The sequence below is a fragment of the Salvelinus fontinalis genome, chromosome 23, assembly GCF_029448725.1.
Source record: "Salvelinus fontinalis isolate EN_2023a chromosome 23, ASM2944872v1, whole genome shotgun sequence".
Lineage (NCBI taxonomy): Eukaryota > Metazoa > Chordata > Actinopteri > Salmoniformes > Salmonidae > Salvelinus > Salvelinus fontinalis.
The window spans coordinates 25,662,749-25,681,223 of record NC_074687.1 but is presented as its reverse complement, the minus strand read 5'-3'; the positions used below and the strand labels follow the sequence as shown (position 1 = coordinate 25,681,223).

The 18,475-nt window shown below is 45.1% G+C and overlaps 1 protein-coding gene across 1 annotated transcript in view; it reads right to left on the bottom strand.

Annotated features, from left to right (window-relative positions):
- LOC129821064 (teneurin-4) overlaps window positions 1-18,475 on the bottom strand; it is a 189,211-nt gene that overhangs the window by 31,985 nt on the left and 138,751 nt on the right. Inside the window, exons 16-19 of the mRNA XM_055878318.1 lie at window positions 17,620-17,910; window positions 14,360-14,634; window positions 11,876-12,171; window positions 6,573-6,715 (exon numbers count right to left, since the gene is read on the bottom strand). Coding sequence (XP_055734293.1) covers window positions 6,573-6,715; window positions 11,876-12,171; window positions 14,360-14,634; window positions 17,620-17,910 — 1,005 coding nt within the window. The remainder of the gene's footprint in view (window positions 1-6,572; window positions 6,716-11,875; window positions 12,172-14,359; window positions 14,635-17,619; window positions 17,911-18,475) is intronic.

The window sequence follows — 18,475 nt, the reverse complement described above, 5'->3', positions numbered from 1 at the left end:
GAGAGAAAGCCAAGAGTGTGCAAAGCTGTCATCAAGGTAAAGGGTGGCTACTATGAAGAATCTAAAATATAATTGGGTTTGTTGAACACTTGTTTGGTTACTACACGATTCCACATGTGTTATTTCATAGTTTTGATGTCTTCACTATTATGCTACAATGTAGATAACAGTAAAAATAAAGAAAAAACCCTTGAATGAGAAGGTGTTTCCAAACCTTTGACTGGTACTGTAGTCTATATAGGAGATACTATATAGGAGATACTATATAGGAGATATATACTGCTTGAAATGGGAATGCTTGTGATTCTGTCTGTCTGGCAGCCTTGAAGGAGGAACCACTGGGCGCTGGGTTCAGAGACTCCCCATGGGGGAAGAAATATGAGGACGCACACAGGAGTGGAGAGTCCCATGGAGATTTGCGCATGAGTGCACACACACACACACACACACGCACACTCACACGCACACACACACACACACACACACACACACACACACACACACACACACACACACACACACACACACACACACAGAGGACGTTATTCTCAGGGGGGGGCAGATAGGAAAAATGTATCCCACAGGACTCACATCACCGTAGCCATGTCAATATTACTGGATGGGAATGAATTGGCCATGGCTTGCAGCAATTCCTCAGGGTATCAAGGTACTGAGTAGTGGCAGAGTAGTCCTTATTTGGTGGACTAATACAGGGCCCAGAGGGCTCTATATAGGGAATAGGGTTAGAGACACAGGGCTCTATATAGGGAATAGGGTTAGAGAAACAGGGCTCTATATAGGGAATAGGGTTAGAGAAACAGGGCTCTATATAGGGAATAGGGTTAGAGAAACAGGGCTCTATATAGGGAATAGGGTTAGAGAAACAGGGCTCTATATAGGGAATAGGGTTAGAGACACAGGGCTCTATATAGGGAATAGGGTTAGAGAAACAGGGCTCTATATAGGGAATAGGGTTAGAGACACAGGGCTCTATATAGGGAATAGGGTTAGAGAAACAGGGCTCTATATAGGGAATAGGGTTAGAGACACAGGGCTCTATATAGGGAATAGGGTTAGAGACACAGGGCTCTATATAGGGAATAGGGTTAGAGACACAGGGCTCTATATAGGGAATAGGGTTAGAGACACAAGGCTCTATATAGGGAATAGGGTTAGAGACACAGGGCTCTATATAGGGAATAGGGTTAGAGACACAGGGCTCTATATAGGGAATAGGGTTAGAGACACAGGGCCCTATATAGGGAATAGGGTTAGAGACACAGGGCTCTATTGAGGGAATAGGGTTAGAGACACAGGGCTCTATATAGGGAATAGGGTTAGAGACACAGGGCTCTATATAGGGAATAGGGTTAGAGACACAGGGCTCTATATAGGGAATAGGGTTAGAGACACAGCCCTGGTTTGTTCACCTCTCTGTCCTGAACCTGGCTGTGTGTAAAGCTCATTTCCATGTATAAGCAGGCTGCTTACTGTCACAGTCCATGACCTGACTTCCCATTCGTTTTGTAACAGCCCAAGAGCAACAGTACAGGTCAACCGTAGAGGTCAACAGTAGAGGTCAACCGTAGAGATCAACAGTAGAGGTCAACGGTAGAGATCAACGGTAGAGGTCAACAGTAGAGATCAACAGTAGAGGTCAACGGTAGAGATCAACAGTAGAGGTCAACGGTAGAGATCAACAGTAGAGGTCAACGGTAGAGGTCAACAGTAGAGGTCAAATGGTTTGAAAAGCTGTTATTTTTGAAAAGCTGCTCTATATATTTTTTTAAATATTTTCTATTCTGCTTCTATCTGCGTCTAAAATGGCACCCCATTCGAACCAGGGATGGAAGGACTGTACTGTACTAGGTTATAGGGGCCATATGGGATGGAAGGACTGTACTGTACTAGGTTATAGGGGCCCATATGGGATGGAAGGACTGTACTGTACTAGGTTATAGGGGCCCATTTAGGATGGAAGGACTGTACTGTACTAGGTTATAGGGCCCCATTAGGATGGAAGGACTGTACTGTACTAGGTTATAGGGGCCCATATGGGATGGAAGGACTGTACTGTACTAGGTTATAGGGGCCATATGGGATGGAAGGACTGTACTGTACTAGGTTATAGGGGCCATATGGGATGGAAGGACTGTACTGTACTAGGTTATAGGGGCCCATATGGGATGGAAGGACTGTACTGTACTAGGTTATAGGGGCCCATTAGGATGGAAGGACTGTACTGTACTAGGTTATAGGGCCCCATTAGGATGGAAGGACTGTACTGTACTAGGTTATAGGGGCCCATATGGGATGGAAGGACTGTACTGTACTAGGTTATAGGGCCCCATTAGGATGGAAGGACTGTACTGTTCTAGGTTATAGGGGCCCATATGGGATGGAAGGACTGTACTGTACTAGGTTATAGGGGCCATATGGGATGGAAGGACTGTACTGTACTAGGTTATAGGGCCCCATATGGGATGGAAGGACTGTACTGTACTAGGTTATAGGGCCCCATATGGGATGGAAGGACTGTACTGTACTAGGTTATAGGGGCCCATTCAAACCAGGGATGGAAGGACTGTACTGTACTAGGTTATAGGGCCCCATTTGGGATGGAAGGACTGTACTGTACTAGGTTATAGGGCCCCATTAGGATGGAAGGACTGTACTGTACTAGGTTATAGGGGCCCATATGGGATGGAAGGACTGTACTGTACTAGGTTATAGGGGCCCATTAGGATGGAAGGACTGTACTGTACTAGGTTATAGGGGCCCATATGGGATGGAAGGACTGTACTGTACTAGGTTATAGGGCCCCATTCGAACCATGGATGGAAGGACTGTACTGTACTAGGTTATAGGGGCCCATTCAAACCAGGGATGGAAGGACTGTACTGTACTAGGTTATAGGGCCCCATATGGGATGGAAGGACTGTACTGTACTAGGTTATAGGGGCCCATTAGGATGGAAGGACTGTACTGTACTAGGTTATAGGGCCCCATATGGGATGGAAGGACTGTACTGTACTAGGTTATAGGGGCCCATATGGGATGGAAGGACTGTACTGTACTAGGTTATAGGGCCCATATGGGATGGAAGGACTGTACTGTACTAGGTTATAGGGCCCCATTAGGATGGAAGGACTGTACTGTACTAGGTTATAGGGCCCCATTAGGATGGAAGGACTGTACTGTACTAGGTTATAGGGCCCCATTAGGATGGAAGGACTGTACTGTACTAGGTTATAGGGCCCCATATGGGATGGAAGGACTGTACTGTACTAGGTTATAGGGGCCCATTTAGGATGGAAGGACTGTACTGTACTAGGTTATAGGGGCCCATTTAGGATGGAAGGACTGTACTGTACTAGGTTATAGGGGCCATATGGGATGCAAGATCTATACTGCCATCCTGAGGCCTGGACTCAGACCAGGTCAAGCTGGGTTTGATCTGATAGGCCCTGGTCTAAAGTAGTGTACTACATAGGGAATAGTGATCCATTTAGAGTACCGTGTTCTTGTCACCTTTCCTTATTACACCCAGCTGTCCTCAGCATTATCGCCATGATAATGGCCTTTTAGGACATGACCTATTCTTTCTTATTGACTAAACAGCTTTGAAAGCTTATCATTTTAAGGTAAAGGGCTGTGGGCGCTGAGAGACACTCTGTCTAGGGATAGGCTGTGAAGCCTGATGTGTGGCTGGCTGGGTGGGTGGCTGGCTGGCTGGATGGGTGGGTGGCTGGGTGGCTGGGTGGCTGGGTGGCTGGGTGGCTGGGTGGGTGGCTGGGTGGCTGGGTGGCTGGGTGGGTGGGTGGCTGGCTGGGTGGGTGGGTGGCTGGCTGGCTGGGTAGGTGGCTGGCTGGCTGGCTGGCTGGCTGGGTGGGTGGGTGGCTGGCTGGGTGGGTGGCTGGCTGGGTGGGTGGGTGGGTGGCTGGCTGGGTGGCTGGCTGGCTGGCTGGGTGGGTGGCTGGCTGGGTGGGTGGCTGGCTGGGTGGGTGGCTGGCTGGCTGGCTGGGTGGGTGGCTGGCTGGGTGGGTGGCTGGCTGGCTGGGTGGGTGGGTGGGTGGCTGGCTGGGTGGGTGGCTGGGTGGGTGGCTGGCTGGCTGGCTGGCTGGCTGGGTGGGTGGCTGGCTGGGTGGGTGGCTGGCTGGCTGGGTGGGTGGGTGGCTGGCTGGCTGGCTGGCTGGGTGGGTGGCTGGCTGGGTGGGTGGCTGGCTGGCTGGGTGGCTGGCTGGGTGGGTGGCTGGCTGGCTGGGTGGCTGGCTGGGTGGGTGGCTGGCTGGGTGGGTGGGTGGCTGGCTGGCTGGCTGGGTGGGTGGCTGGCTGGGTGGGTGGCTAGCTGGGTGGGTGGGTGGCTGGCTGGGTGGCTGGCTGGCTGGCTGGGTGGCTGGCTGGCTGGCTGGGTGGGTGGGTGGCTGTTCGATCTAGCTGTAACTACAGCCATCCAGGACAACAACAGCCTGTTTAATTATTCACACTGGACTCCGAGGCAGCAGGCGATACGAAGGGCTGATCAACGAGGGAACCAGAGCATGGCTTGTCTGTCTACTCTCTGCCTGGCTGTAAGGGAAGATGTAAGGGAAGATGTAGGGGAAGATGTAAGGGAAGATGTAATCAATGGTCTCTTAGTGGTGGAGGAGAAGAAACAATGAATCTCCCTAATGGCAGCCGGGACAATTAACAGAGCCGTTTAGGTATGACCCTGTTTCTCACTGCCTGTTCCCCCATCTCCAGACAGAGGGGCTGGACTAGGTCCCCGTACCCCAGACAGAGGGGCTGGACTAGGTCCCCGTACCCCAGACAGAGGGGCTGGACTAGGTCCCCGTACCCCAGACAGAGGGGCTGGACTAGGTCCCCGTACCCCAGACAGAGGGGCTGGACTAGGTCCCCGTACCCCAGACAGAGGGGCTGGACTAGGTCCCCGTACCCCAGACAGAGGGGCTGGGGAGTAGGAACACTAGCTCACTGGGCCGTGATCTGGTCCGATAACTGGGTAGCTCCTTGGGGAGTCAGGAGCTCTGCTAACAGGTTGGTTACTATCTGATAGGAAAGACAGAGGGAGAGATATGAGGATGAGCGGGGAAGGAGTGGATGGATTGATGGTTGGATGGAGGGATGGTTTGATGGAGGGATGGAGGGATGGATTGATGGAGAGATGGAGGAATGGATTAATGGCTTAATGGATTGATGGAGGGATGGTTTGATGGAGAGATGGAGGGATGGATTAATGGCTGGATGGATTGATGGAGAGACGGAGGGATGGTTTGATGGAGAGGTGGATTGATGGCTGGATGGAGGGATGGTTTGATGGAAAGATGGAGGGATGGATTGATGGATTGATGGAGGGATGGTTTGATGGAGAGATGGATTGATGGAGGGATGGTTTGATGGAGGGATGGATTGATGGATTGATGGAGGGATGGATTGATGGAGGGATGGTTTGATGGAGAGATGGATTGATGGCTGGATGGAGGGATGGATTGATGGAGAGATGGAGGGATGGATTGATGGCTGGATGGAGGGATGGATTGATGGCTGGATGGAGGGATGGTTTGTATTGGGGATTGTCCAGTACATATGTGCCCATTTTACATTTCATAGTAGTCAGCAGGATAAGTGCACTCTATGTGTGTGTCTGGGTCATTAGACACCTTTAGACATGCACCTGTATGGGGAGTGGACATGTCTATTTATTTTTGTACCATTGCTATGGCTGTAATGTTTCTATGCACTAATGTGAAACCAAGCTAAAATTGGTGCAAGGCAAAAAGATAACGGTGGCTAAATGCCAGAGGGGATGAACCATTACCATAAAGAGGAGTCACTATGTGTGTGATGTAAGGATGAAACCTGTTTAAAAAGTGTGTGCCAAGGATGGAGAGGGTGATGCTTCATGGACCAGCTCGGCTTATATTACTTTGTAATAAAGTCTAATTGAACTCACAGGCTCCGGTATTTGAGAAATATTATTGACTGAATATGTCTACGACAATTGATGGATGGATGGATAGATTGAGGGATGGATGGATTGATGGCTGAATTGATGGCTGGATGGAGGGATGGATTGAGGGAGGGATGGATTGATGGCTGAATTGATGGCTGGATGGAGGGATGGATTGACAGACAGAAAGACAGGTGAGTGATTGTCAGGTACAGTAGGGTGTGTTACCTTGGATCTGAGGATGGATGGAGCGACAGAGATATGAATGAGGACTGGAGAGATGGATAACTGAGTGTCCAGTACAGTAGGGTGTGTTACCTTGGAGCTGAGGAGGAGTGGATGGATGGAGCGACAGAGATATGAATGAGGACTGGAGAGATGGATAACTGAGTGTCCAGTACAGTAGTGTGTGTTACCTTGGAGCTGAGGAGGAGTGGATGGATGGAGCGACAGAGATATGAGTGAGGACTGGAGAGATGGATGACTGAGTGTCCAGTACAGTAGGGTGTGTTACCTTGGAGCTGAGGAGGAGTGGATGGATGGAGCGACAGAGATATGAATGAGGACTGGAGAGATGGATGACTGAGTGTCCAGTACAGTAGTGTGTGCTGTGTTATATTACCTTAGTGCTGTCCCACTCCTGAGCGTTGATCTGTGTTCTGACTAGCTCGTAGGACGGCTCCATGGTATCGGTAGAGGGTTTACGGTAACCTGGTATAACGTTGTACAGCTGGAAGCCAAACGTCACCAGCCAACTGTTGACATCTGGGGAAGAGGGATGAGATAAATACATGTCAAACACGTCAAATACACAGTACAGGCTTATCATTATCATACACACATACCACAATGTATTGTAGACCCTGGAAATACTTTGACCCGAGGAGCCAAATTAAAACCTGCTCCAGAGAATATCTAGTACACACTAGAAGGCTGTCCAAAGATCCACTCCATGCTTACAGTCAGGACACTTGATTGGTCTCAGGCCTTGGACTAGCTACCTGTGATTATTACTTGAATAGCGCTGGAGACATCTTCAGGAGAAGAGACGATATGATGATTCATCTCCTATAGTCTTACATGTGCAGGACAGCTCACCCAGTTGGGTGGCTGTTAGCAACACAGGTGACACCTCTCAGAGAGAGCCCGTCATCAACATCCTTTAAACATTAACCTGGTCTACACAGCTGCGTTTTATACAGTAGCTTTTCCACCAAACTGTGTTTTTCTTACATGTCTTAATAAGGTGACAAAGAGCTTTAAATCACATTCCAGAAACAGCTTTAAATCACATTCCAGAAACAGCTTTCAATCACATTCCAGAAACAGCTTTAAATCACATTCCAGAAACAGCTTTAAATCACATTCCAGAAACAGCTTTAAATCACATTCCAGAAACAGCTTTAAATCACATTCCAGAAACAGCTTTAAATCACATTCCAGAAACAGCTTTAAATCACATTCCAGAAACAGCTTTAAATCACATTCCAGAAACAGCTTTAAATCACATTCCAGAAACAGCTTTAAATCACATTCCAGAATCAGCTTTAAATCACATTCCAGAAACAGTTTTAAATCACATTCCAGAAACAGCTTTAAATCACATTCCAGAAACAGCTTTAAATCCTATTCCAGAAACAGCTTTAAATCACATTCCAGAAACAGCTTTAAATCACATTCCAGAAACAGCTTTAAATCCTATTCCAGAAACAGCTTTAAATCACATTCCAGAAACAGCTTTAAATCACATTCCAGAAACAGCTTTAAATCACATTCCAGAAACAGCTTTAAATCACATTCCAGAAACAGCTTTAAATCACATTCCAGAAAAGAGCATAAAAGTGGGACTGAAGCAGAGTAGAGTCAACCCCCTCCAATAGCTCTATTCGTCATGGGCAGTATGGTTATTCTCTGGGTTCCACGTTAGGCACCTCTTCAGTTATTCCCGGCAGCATTGTGGAACCTCGTCATGGGCAGTAGAGTTATTCTCTGGGTTCCACGTTAGGCACCTCTTCAGTTATTCCCGGCTGCATTGTGGAACCTCGTCATGGGCAGTAGAGTTATTCTCTGGGTTCCACGTTAGGCACCTCTTCAGTTATTCCCGGCTGCATTGTGGAACCTCGTCATGGGCAGTAGAGTTATTCTCTGGGTTCCACGTTAGGCACCTCTTCAGTTATTCCCGGCTGCATTGTGGAACCTCGTCATGGGCAGTAGAGTTATTCTCTGGGTTCCACGTTAGGCACCTCTTCAGTTATTCACGGCGGCATTGTGGAACCTCGTCATGGGCAGTAGAGTTATTCTCTGGGTTCCACGTTAGGCACCTCTTCAGTTATTCCCGGCTGCATTGTGGAACCTCGTCATGGGCAGTAGAATTATTCTCTGGGTTCCACGTTAGGCACCTCTTCAGTTATTCCCGGCAGCATTGTGGAACCTCGTCATGGGCAGTAGAGTTATTCTCTGGGTTCCACGTTAGGCACCTCTTCAGTTATTCCCGGCTGCATTGTGGAACCTCGTCATGGGCAGTAGAGTTATTCTCTGGGTTCCACGTTAGGCACCTCTTCAGTTATTCCCGGCTGCATTGTGGAACCTCGTCATGGGCAGTAGAGTTATTCTCTGGGTTCCACGTTAGGCACCTCTTCAGTTATTCCCGGCTGCATTGTGGAACCTCGTCATGGGCAGTAGAATTATTCTCTGGGTTCCACGTTAGGCACCTCTTCAGTTATTCCCGGCAGCATTGTGGAACCTCGTCATGGGCAGTAGAGTTATTCTCTGGGTTCCACGTTCGGCACCTCTTCAGTTATTCCCGGCTGCATTGTGGAACCTCGTCATGGGCAGGAGAGTTATTCTCTGGGTTCCACGTTAGGCACCTCTTCAGTTATTCCCGGCTGCATTGTGGAACCTCGTCATGGGCAGTAGAGTTATTCTCTGGGTTCCACGTTAGGCACCTCTTCAGTTATTCCCGGCTGCATTGTGGAACCTCGTCATGGGCAGTAGAGTTATTCTCTGGGTTCCACGTTAGGCACCTCTTCAGTTATTCCCGGCTGCATTGTGGAACCTCGTCATGGGCAGGAGAGTTATTCTCTGGGTTCCACGTTCGGCACCTCTTCAGTTATTCCCGGCTGCATTGTGGCACCTGACAGAGCTGTTTTAAATAAGATTTTTTTTGTTTGAAGACAATGAAAGGACCCAGGTAATCAGCTGAATGGAATGGAAATGTCAGCGCCATCAATCACAATACAGCCTAAGAAACCTCTCTGGTGAGGCAGCTACGGCTCCGTTCCAAATGGAACCCCGTTCACTATATAGTGCACTACTTCTGACCAGTACTACTTCATGTAGGGAATACGGTGGTATTTTGGGATGCACATTTTATCTAACAGGAAGAAATCACTGTGGTTAAATCTAACAGGCTACTTAAGCATTCCTCCTTCAGTCACGCAGTCTAATGGAGGACCATAGAGCTGAACTGAGATCTGTTGAAAGGTCTCTGACATGCTCCTTCAGTCTAATGGAGGACCTTAGAGCTGATCTGAGATCTGTTGAAAGGTCTCTACCATGCTCCTTCGGTCTAATGGAGGACCATAGAGCTGATCTGAGATCCGTTGAAAGGTCTCTGACATACTCCTTCAGTCTAATGGAGGACCATAGAGCTGATCTGAGATCTGTTGAAAGGTCTCTAACATGCACCTTCAGTCTAATGGAGGACCATAGAGCTGAACTGAGATCTGTTGAAAGGTCTCTGACATGCTCCTTCAGTCTAATGGAGGACCATAGAGCTGATCTGAGATCTGTTGAAAGGTCTCTGACATGCTCCTTCAGTCTAATGGAGGACCATAGAGCTGATCTGAGATCTGTTGAAAGGTCTCTGACATGCTCCTTCAGTCTAGTGGAGGACCATAGAGCTGATCTGAGATCTGTTGAAAGGTCTCTGACATGCTCCTTCAGTCTAATGGAGGACCATAGAGCTGATCTGAGATCTGTTGAAAGGTCTCTGACATGCTCCTTCAGTCTAATGGAGGACCATAGAGCTGATCTGAGATCTGTTGAAAGGTCTCTGACATGCTCTTTCAGTCTAATGGAGGACCATAGAGCTGATCTGAGATCTGTTGAAAGGTCTCTACCATGCTCCTTCAGTCTAATGGAGGACCATAGAGCTGATCTAAGATCTGTTGAAAGGTCTCTGACATGCTCCTTCAGTCTAATGGAGGACCATAGAGCTGAACTGAGATCTGTTGAAAGGTCTCTGACATGCTCCTTCAGTCTAATGGAGGACCATAGAGCTGATCTGAGATCTGTTGAAAGGTCTCTAACATGCACCTTCAGTCTAATGGAGGACCATAGAGCTGAACTGAGATCTGTTGAAAGGTCTCTGACATGCTCCTTCAGTCTAATGGAGGACCATAGAGCTGATCTGAGATCTGTTGAAAGGTCTCTGACATGATCCTTCAGTCTAATGGAGGACCATAGAGCTGAACTGAGATCTGTTGAAAGGTCTCTAACATGCTCCTTCAGTCTAATGGAGGACCATAGAGCTGAACTGAGATCTGTTGAAACGTCTACTCTGTGGTATTGACAGCTATTTGCCATTGTTTAAATGAATGATAAAAACCCATTGCTTCCTGAAGAAGTAAAGGAGTGTGCTGATCCTGAATCAGTTTAGTATTTTAGATCATAATGAAATGATAATGGAATGAACAGGGGAGACCTCCAACTCTGACAAGCGTTATCAATGAGGGCCAATGTCCTTACATACAGACAGACCGTCCAAAAAAACCACATCAAAACAGTTGTCTTACTGTAAACCAGAACAGTAGTCTTACTGTAAACCGGAACAGTTGTCTTACTGTAAACCAGAACAGTAGTCTTACTGTAAACCAGAACAGTTGTCTTACTGTAAACCAGAACAGTTATCTTACTGTAAACCAGAACAGTTGTCTTACTGTAAACCAGAACAGTTGTCTTACTGTAAACCAGAACAGTAGTCTTACTGTAGACCAGAACAGTTGTCTTAATGTAAACCAGAACAGTTGTCTTACTGTAAACCAGAACAGTAGTCTTACTGTAGACCAGAACAGTTGTCTTACTGTAAACCAGAACAGTTGTCTTACTGTAAACCAGAACAGTTATCTTACTGTAAACCAGGACAGTAGTCTTACTGTAGACCAGAACAGTTGTCTTACTGTAAACCAGAACAGTTGTCTTAATGTAGACCAGAACAGCTGTCTTAATGTAGACCAGAACAGTTATCTTACTGTAGACCAGAACAGTTGTCTTACTGTAAACCAGAACAGTTGTCTTAATGTAGACCAGAACAGCTGTCTTAATGTAGACCAGAACAGTTGTCTTACTGTAAACCAGAACAGTAGTCTTACTGTAAACCAGAACAGTTGTCTTACTGTATACCCAAACAGTTGTCTTAATGTAGACCAGAACAGTTGTCTTACTGTAAACCAGAACAGTTGTCTTACTGTAAACCAGAACAGTTATCTTACTGTAAACCAGAACAGTAGTCTTACTGTAAACCAGAACAGTTATCTTACTGTAAACCAGAACAGTTGTCTTACTGTAAACCAGAACAGTAGTCTTACTGTAAACCAGAACAGTTGTCTTACTGTAGACCAGAACAGTTGTCTTACTGTAAACCAGAACAGTTGTCTTACTGTAGACCAGAACAGTTATCTTACTGTAAACCAGAACAGTTGTCTTACTGTAGACCAGAACAGTTATCTTACTGTAAACCAGAACAGTTGTCTTACTGTAGACCAGAACAGTTGCAGCATGGTGACTGCTTTCTCTCTCATTCTCTCATTCACTCCATACCGGTTTCTATGCCAATATATACACAATACAGATTGCTTCCCTGCCTCCCTCCCTCCCTCCCCTCTCCCCCCCCCCCCCACCCCCTCCCTCCCTCCCCAGACTGACCTGTCATGTAACACTTGGTCTCCAGGCTGTTGCTGAGAGGGTTGTTGTTCTTGAACATGTACAGGTTGAAAGGTACTATGTTGTTAGCGTTCAGCCTGCTCCACACCTCGTGGTCCGGCGTGGTCCATCGCCCGGCCAAGGTGTCATAGTCCCTCCGGCCCATGTGTACCAGGCGGCTCAGGGGCTCGTACAGACCCCCCTGGTACCCCAGGATGAGGTGGAAGCTTGGGTTGGAGTCCAGGTACACCTCCCCGAAAGCAGTGTGGAGGATCTGCTTGATCATCAGGCCAGAGCCACTGAAATAAAGCACAACAAAATGAGTCCAAGGGTACGTCCTTAATGACACTCCGTTCCCTATATAGCGTACACCTGTTCCTCGATTCAAAGGATGTTCTTTGAAGAGCAGCAATCATTTTGGACAAATTACGTCGCTGTTTAAAACAAGACACCGAAACACTATTGTAGTGTCAAATATATATCAAATATAATATAATATATATAATATATAATATATATATATAATAATAAAATATAATATATCAAATATACACAGTACAAGTCAAACGTTTGGACACACCTACTCAAGGGTTTTTCTTAATTTTTACTACTTTCTACAATGTAGACGAATAGTGGAAACAACAAGTCTATGAAATAACACAAAGTAGTAGCCACCCTTTTTCCCTTGATGACAGCTTTGCAAACTCTTAGCATTCTCTCAACCAGCTTCACGAGGTAATCACCTGGAATGCATTTCAATTAACAGGTATGAATGGTTAAAAGTTCATTTGAAGTTAATCAGTTGTGTTGTGACAAGGTAAGGGTGGTAAACAGAAGATAGCCCTATTTGGTAAAAGACCGAGTCCATATTATGGCAAGAACAGCTCAAATAAGCAAAGAGAAATGACAGTACATCATTACTTTAAGACATGAAGGTCAGTCAATCTGGAGAACTTTGAACGTTTCTTCAAGTGCAGTCGCAAAAACCATCAAGCGCTATGATGAAACTGGCTCTCATGAGGACTGACACAAGAAAGGAAGACCCAGAGTTACCTCTGCTGCAGAGGATAAGTTCATTAGAGTTACCAGCCTCAGATATTGCAGCCCAAATAAATGCTTCACAGAGTTCAAGAAACCGACACATCTCAACATCAACTGTTCAGAGGAGACTGCGTGAATCAGGCCGTCATGGTCGAATTGCTGCAAAGAAACCACTAATAAAGGACACTAATGAGAAGAAGAGACTTGCTTGGGCCAAGAAACACGAGCAATGGACATTAGACCGGTGGAAATCTGTCCTTTTGTCTGATGAGTCCAAATTTGAGAATTTTGGTTCCAACCTCCGTGTCTTTGTCAAACGCAGAGTTGGTGAACGGATGATCTCTGCATATGTGGTTTCCACCGTGAAGCATGGAGGAGGAGGTGTGATTGTGTGGGGGTGCTTTGCTGGTGACACTGTCAGTGATTTATTTAGAATCCAAGGCACACCCTAACCAGCATGGCTACCACAGCATTCTGCAGCGATACGCCACCCCATCTGGTTTGCGCTTAGTGGGACTATCATTTGTTTTTCAACAGGACAATGACCCAACACACCTCCAGGCTGTGTAAGGGCTATTTGACCAAGAAGGAGAGTGATGGAGTGCTGCATCAGATGACCTGGCCTCCACAGTAACACAACCTCAACCCAACTGAGATGGTTTGGGATGAGTTTTATAAAAACATTTTATTTATTTATTTTACCCTTATTTTACCAGGTAAGTTGACTGAGAACACGTTCTCATTTACAGCAACGACCTGGGGAATAGTTACAGGAGAGAGGAGGCTGAACGAGCCAATTGGAAGCTGGGGATGAATAGGTGACCGTGATGTTATGAGGGCCAAATTGGGAATTTAACCGGGACACCAGGGTTAACACCCCCTACTCTTACGATAAGTGCCACGGGATCTTTAGTGACCACAGAGAGTCAGGACACCTGTTTAACATCCCATCCAAAAGACGTTGGACCGCAGAGTGAAGGACAAGCAGCCAACAAGTGCTCAGGATATGTGGGAACTCCTTCAAGATTATTGGAAAAGCATTCCAGGTGAAGCTGGTTGAGAGAATGCCAAGAGTGTGCAAAGGTATCATCAAGACAAAGGGTGGCTACTTTGAAGAATGTAAAATATAAGATATATTTTGATTTGTTTAACACTTTTTTGGGTTACTACATGATTCCATAAGTGTTATTTCATAGTTGTGATGTCTTCACTATTATTCTACAATGTAGAAAATAGTAAAAAATAAAGCGTCCAAACTTTTGACTGGTACGGTATATATATACATATTTTTATACTTTATTTGTACGTTTTCAAGTTTGAGAAAATAGAGACATTTACATACCACAGAGATAAAAACAATATTAGTATTCTATTGAGTCAAAAGTGAACTTATTCTCCCATTGACATCATGACTAAGTTTTAAGATTTTCCCCCCTCCATAATCACCTGAAGACGGCCTGCGGCGTGCCGATCGTATCACACGCTACATAAAACTCATCCCCACTACTGAGCTCCATGGAGAACAGGTGTCCCTGCAGGTCGTAGTACAGGGAAGAGATCTCTGAGCTGGTGTGGTTGTACATGTGAGTGACCCGGGTGGGACTGGACAGGTCAGCATAGAAGAACTGGAGATGGTGACCCAGAGTGGACCTGGATGAGACCCTACGACCCAGACCATCGTACCGGTAGCGGATACTCCAGCCGCTCACCCGGTTGTAGACCTTGACAAGAAACATATCAATCAATAAAACAGGAAATAACAGTTGCTATATTTGACGAACACCTTTTATACCACACTTGAGGACACCTTACGTTAAAAGATGTAATGTACGAACTTCTTTGGGATATAGGGGGTGCTGTTTCGACTTAGCGAAAATTGATCTCCAAATTAAACTGCCTAGTACTCAATTCTTGCTCGTACAATATGCATATTATTATTATTATTGGATAGAAAACACTCTCTAGTTTCTAAAGCCGTTTGAATTATGTCTCTGAGTGGAACAGAACTCATTCTACAGCACTTTTCCTGATATGGAGTGAGATTTCAGAAATCTTGGCCTCTGGTCCCAGGTCAGTTTTAATGTCCCTGTAAATGCTATGAGGATACAAACACTGCCCACGCCTTCCTCTAGATGTCAGTAAGTGGTGACAATTTGAATGGAGTCGATTGCGCAATCAAGGCCTGTATAAAAGGCACGATGGGCGTCGGACCTGCTCTCTTTCCAAGCTGTTGTTTAGCCAGTAATATCGCCGGTCATGTTTTTACTCGTTATAGGTGTTAAAAACATCATAAGGTAGTTAATTTAAACCGTTTTATAGCAATTTATATCCGTTTAGTGCGATTTTGAGGCATTGCTTTGTGATGCACTTTGAAGCGCCGGGCACGTTTCGGGGTCCCGGTCGAATTTTAGTGGGCATTTCGACGGACAAGAGGACATCTTTCGACCAAAAGAAGATTAGACCCAAGAAAGGATACATTGCCCAAGATTCTGATGGAAGATCACCTCATAGTAAGAAATATTTATGATGATAAATCGTTGTTCTGTCGAAAAATGTTAAACGCATATTCCGCCATTTTTTTTGTTGTAGCTTCACTTGGCCAACCCTGTATTGCACAGGAAGGATAATTTTAGAAATGTAATTCAGCGATTGCATTAAGAACTAATTTGTCTTTCGATAGCTGTCCAACTTATATTTCTTTAGTCAAGTTTATGAATAGTTATTCATGAGACAAGATCAATGTCAAATATGACGCCCAACATTTTCAGGCTAGTTTTGCTAGTATTGTCATTGTATAACCACGTTTTTTTGTGGCTAAATATGCACATTTTCGAACAAACCCTATATGTATGTTGTAATATGATGTTACAGGAGTGTCATCGGAAGAATTCTGAGAAGGTTAGTGAAAAAAATAATATATTTGGCGATGATTACGTTATCGCTCTCTTTGGCTTGAATCAATGCTCGGGTAACGTTTGCACATGTGGTATGCTAATATAACGATTTATTGTTTTTTCGCTGTAAAACACTTAGAACATCTGAAATATTTTCTGAATTCACAAGATCTGTGTCTTTCCATTGCTGTGAGCTGTGTATTTTTAAGAAATGTTTTATGATTAGTAATTAGGTAATACACGTTGCTCTCTGTATTTATTCTAGTCGAGTTGTGATGGTGGGTGCAATTGTAAACTATGATTTATACCTGAAATATGCACATTTTTCTAACAAAACCTATCCTATACAATAAATATGTTATCAGACTGTCATCTGATGAGGTTTTTTCTTGGTTAGTGGCTATTTATATCTTTATTTGGCCGAATTGGTGATAGCTACTGGTGGAGAGAAAAAATGGTGGACAAAGAAAAATGGTGTCTTTTGCTAACGTGGTTAGCTAATAGATTTACATATTTTGTCTTCCCTGTAAAACATTTAAAAAATCTGAAATGGTGGCTTTATTCACAAGATCCGTATCTTTCATTTGGTGTCTTGGACTTGTGATTTTATGATATTTAGATTTTCCTTTTCATTGTGACGCGATGCTAATCAGTGAGGGGGGGGGGGGGTTGGGGGTGCTTGTCAGTTGGGACGCTAGCTTCCCAACTATCCCAGAGAAGTTAAAAGATTTACCTTTTACCTTTTACCTTACGTTAAAATATTTGCCTTACGTTTAAAAAAAAAAACCTACGTTAAAAAGATTTACCTTTTACCTTACGTTAAAAGATTTACCTTAAGTTAAAAGATTTACCTTACTTTAATAAAAAGATTTACCTTTTACCTTACGTTAAAAGATTTACATTGCGGTAAAAATATTTACCTTACATTAAAATATTTACCTTACGTTAAAAATATTTAACCTACGTTAAAAAGATTTACCTTATGTTAAAAAGATTTACCTTACGTTAAAAAGATTTACCTTTTACCTTACGTTAAAAGATTTACATTGCGGTAAAAATATTTACCTTACATTAAAATATTTACCTTACGTTAAAAATATTTACCTTACGTTAAAAGTACATTAAAAACAAAGTGTGAATAAAAGTAATCAGAACACCATAGGGAGCAGAACAGATCACACCGAGCATTGGCTAGCAGGAACATATTCAAGGATAGAGCATTGGCTAGCAGGAACATATTCAAGGATAGAGCATCGGCTAGCTGGAACATATTCAAGGATAGAGCATTGGCTAGCAGGAACATATTCAAGGATAGAGCATCGGCTAGCTGGAACATATTCAAACATAGAGCATCGGCTAGCTGGAACATATTCAAGGATAGAGCATTGGCTAGCTGGAACATATTCAAGGATAGAGCATTGGCTAGCAGGAACATATTCAAGGATAGAGCATTGGCTAGCAGGAACATATTCAAGCATAGCGCATCGGCTAGCAGGAACATATTCAAGCACAGAGCATCGGCTAGCTGGAACATATTCAAGGACAGAGCATCGGCTAGCTGGAACATATTCAAGCACAGAGCATCGGCTAGCAGGAACATATTCAAGGATAGAGCATCGGCTAGCAGGAACATATTCAAGGATAGAGCATCGGCTAGCAGGAACATATTCAAGCACAGAGCATCGGCTGCTAGCTTGGAGAGTTTTGAGCTGTTTTTGAAAGTGTCCACTGTGTGTGTCCTATGTGTGGTTTTATAAAGCATCAACTGTGTTGGAGCGTTGTAGCTAATCTAATCTGATCAGCTAATCTTACCTTAACCAGTAGTCCAAGGGAGCTGTACTCAAAGAATTCATTCCCTCTCTGCTTCAGAAAGCCGTCCTCGTCCATGCGGTATTGGAGGTCTCCCAGCCTGGTGATGCGGTCTCGGAGGTCGTAACGTAGCGGCGTGAGGCGGGCGCTGTTCCCGGGGCTCAGCAGGTGAAGGTTACCGTTCAGGTCGTAGCTGTAACGCCACAGTGGCTTGTCGTTGATGGACACTACCTGGAGCTGCCCATCAGCGTCGTATTCATAGGTATACCGAGTGGTGTTGGCATACGGACCCACCTTAGAGAAACAAAACATGAATTGGTCAATCAATCGGTCGATCAATCTATAGGTGGTGGCATACGGACCCACCTTTGAAATACTGACTTAATCAATGAATCAAATCAATCAATCAAATGTGATTATAATTAAGCAATAAGGCCGGAGGGGGTGCGGTGTACGGCCAATATACCACGGCTAAGGGCTGTTCTTAGGGACGACACAACGCTGAGTGCCTGGACACAGCCCTTAGCCGTGGTATATTGGCCATATACCACAACCCCCCCCGAGGTGCCTTATTGCTGTTATAAACTGGCTACCAACGTAATGAGCAGTAATATACCCAGTATGGTATATGGTCTGATATACCACGGATTTCAGCCGATCAGAATTCAGGGCTCGAACCACCCGGTTTATTAATTCCTATATACAATAACATGTTTCATGAAATGAGTGCGGTAAGATGAACCCATCTTAGAACATTTAGAATATAGAACACATTTGGCAGCAGGTAGCCTAGCGTTTAAGATCGTTGAGCCAGTAACCAAAAGGTTGCTTGTTTGTTTTCCCGAGCCAACTAGTTGAA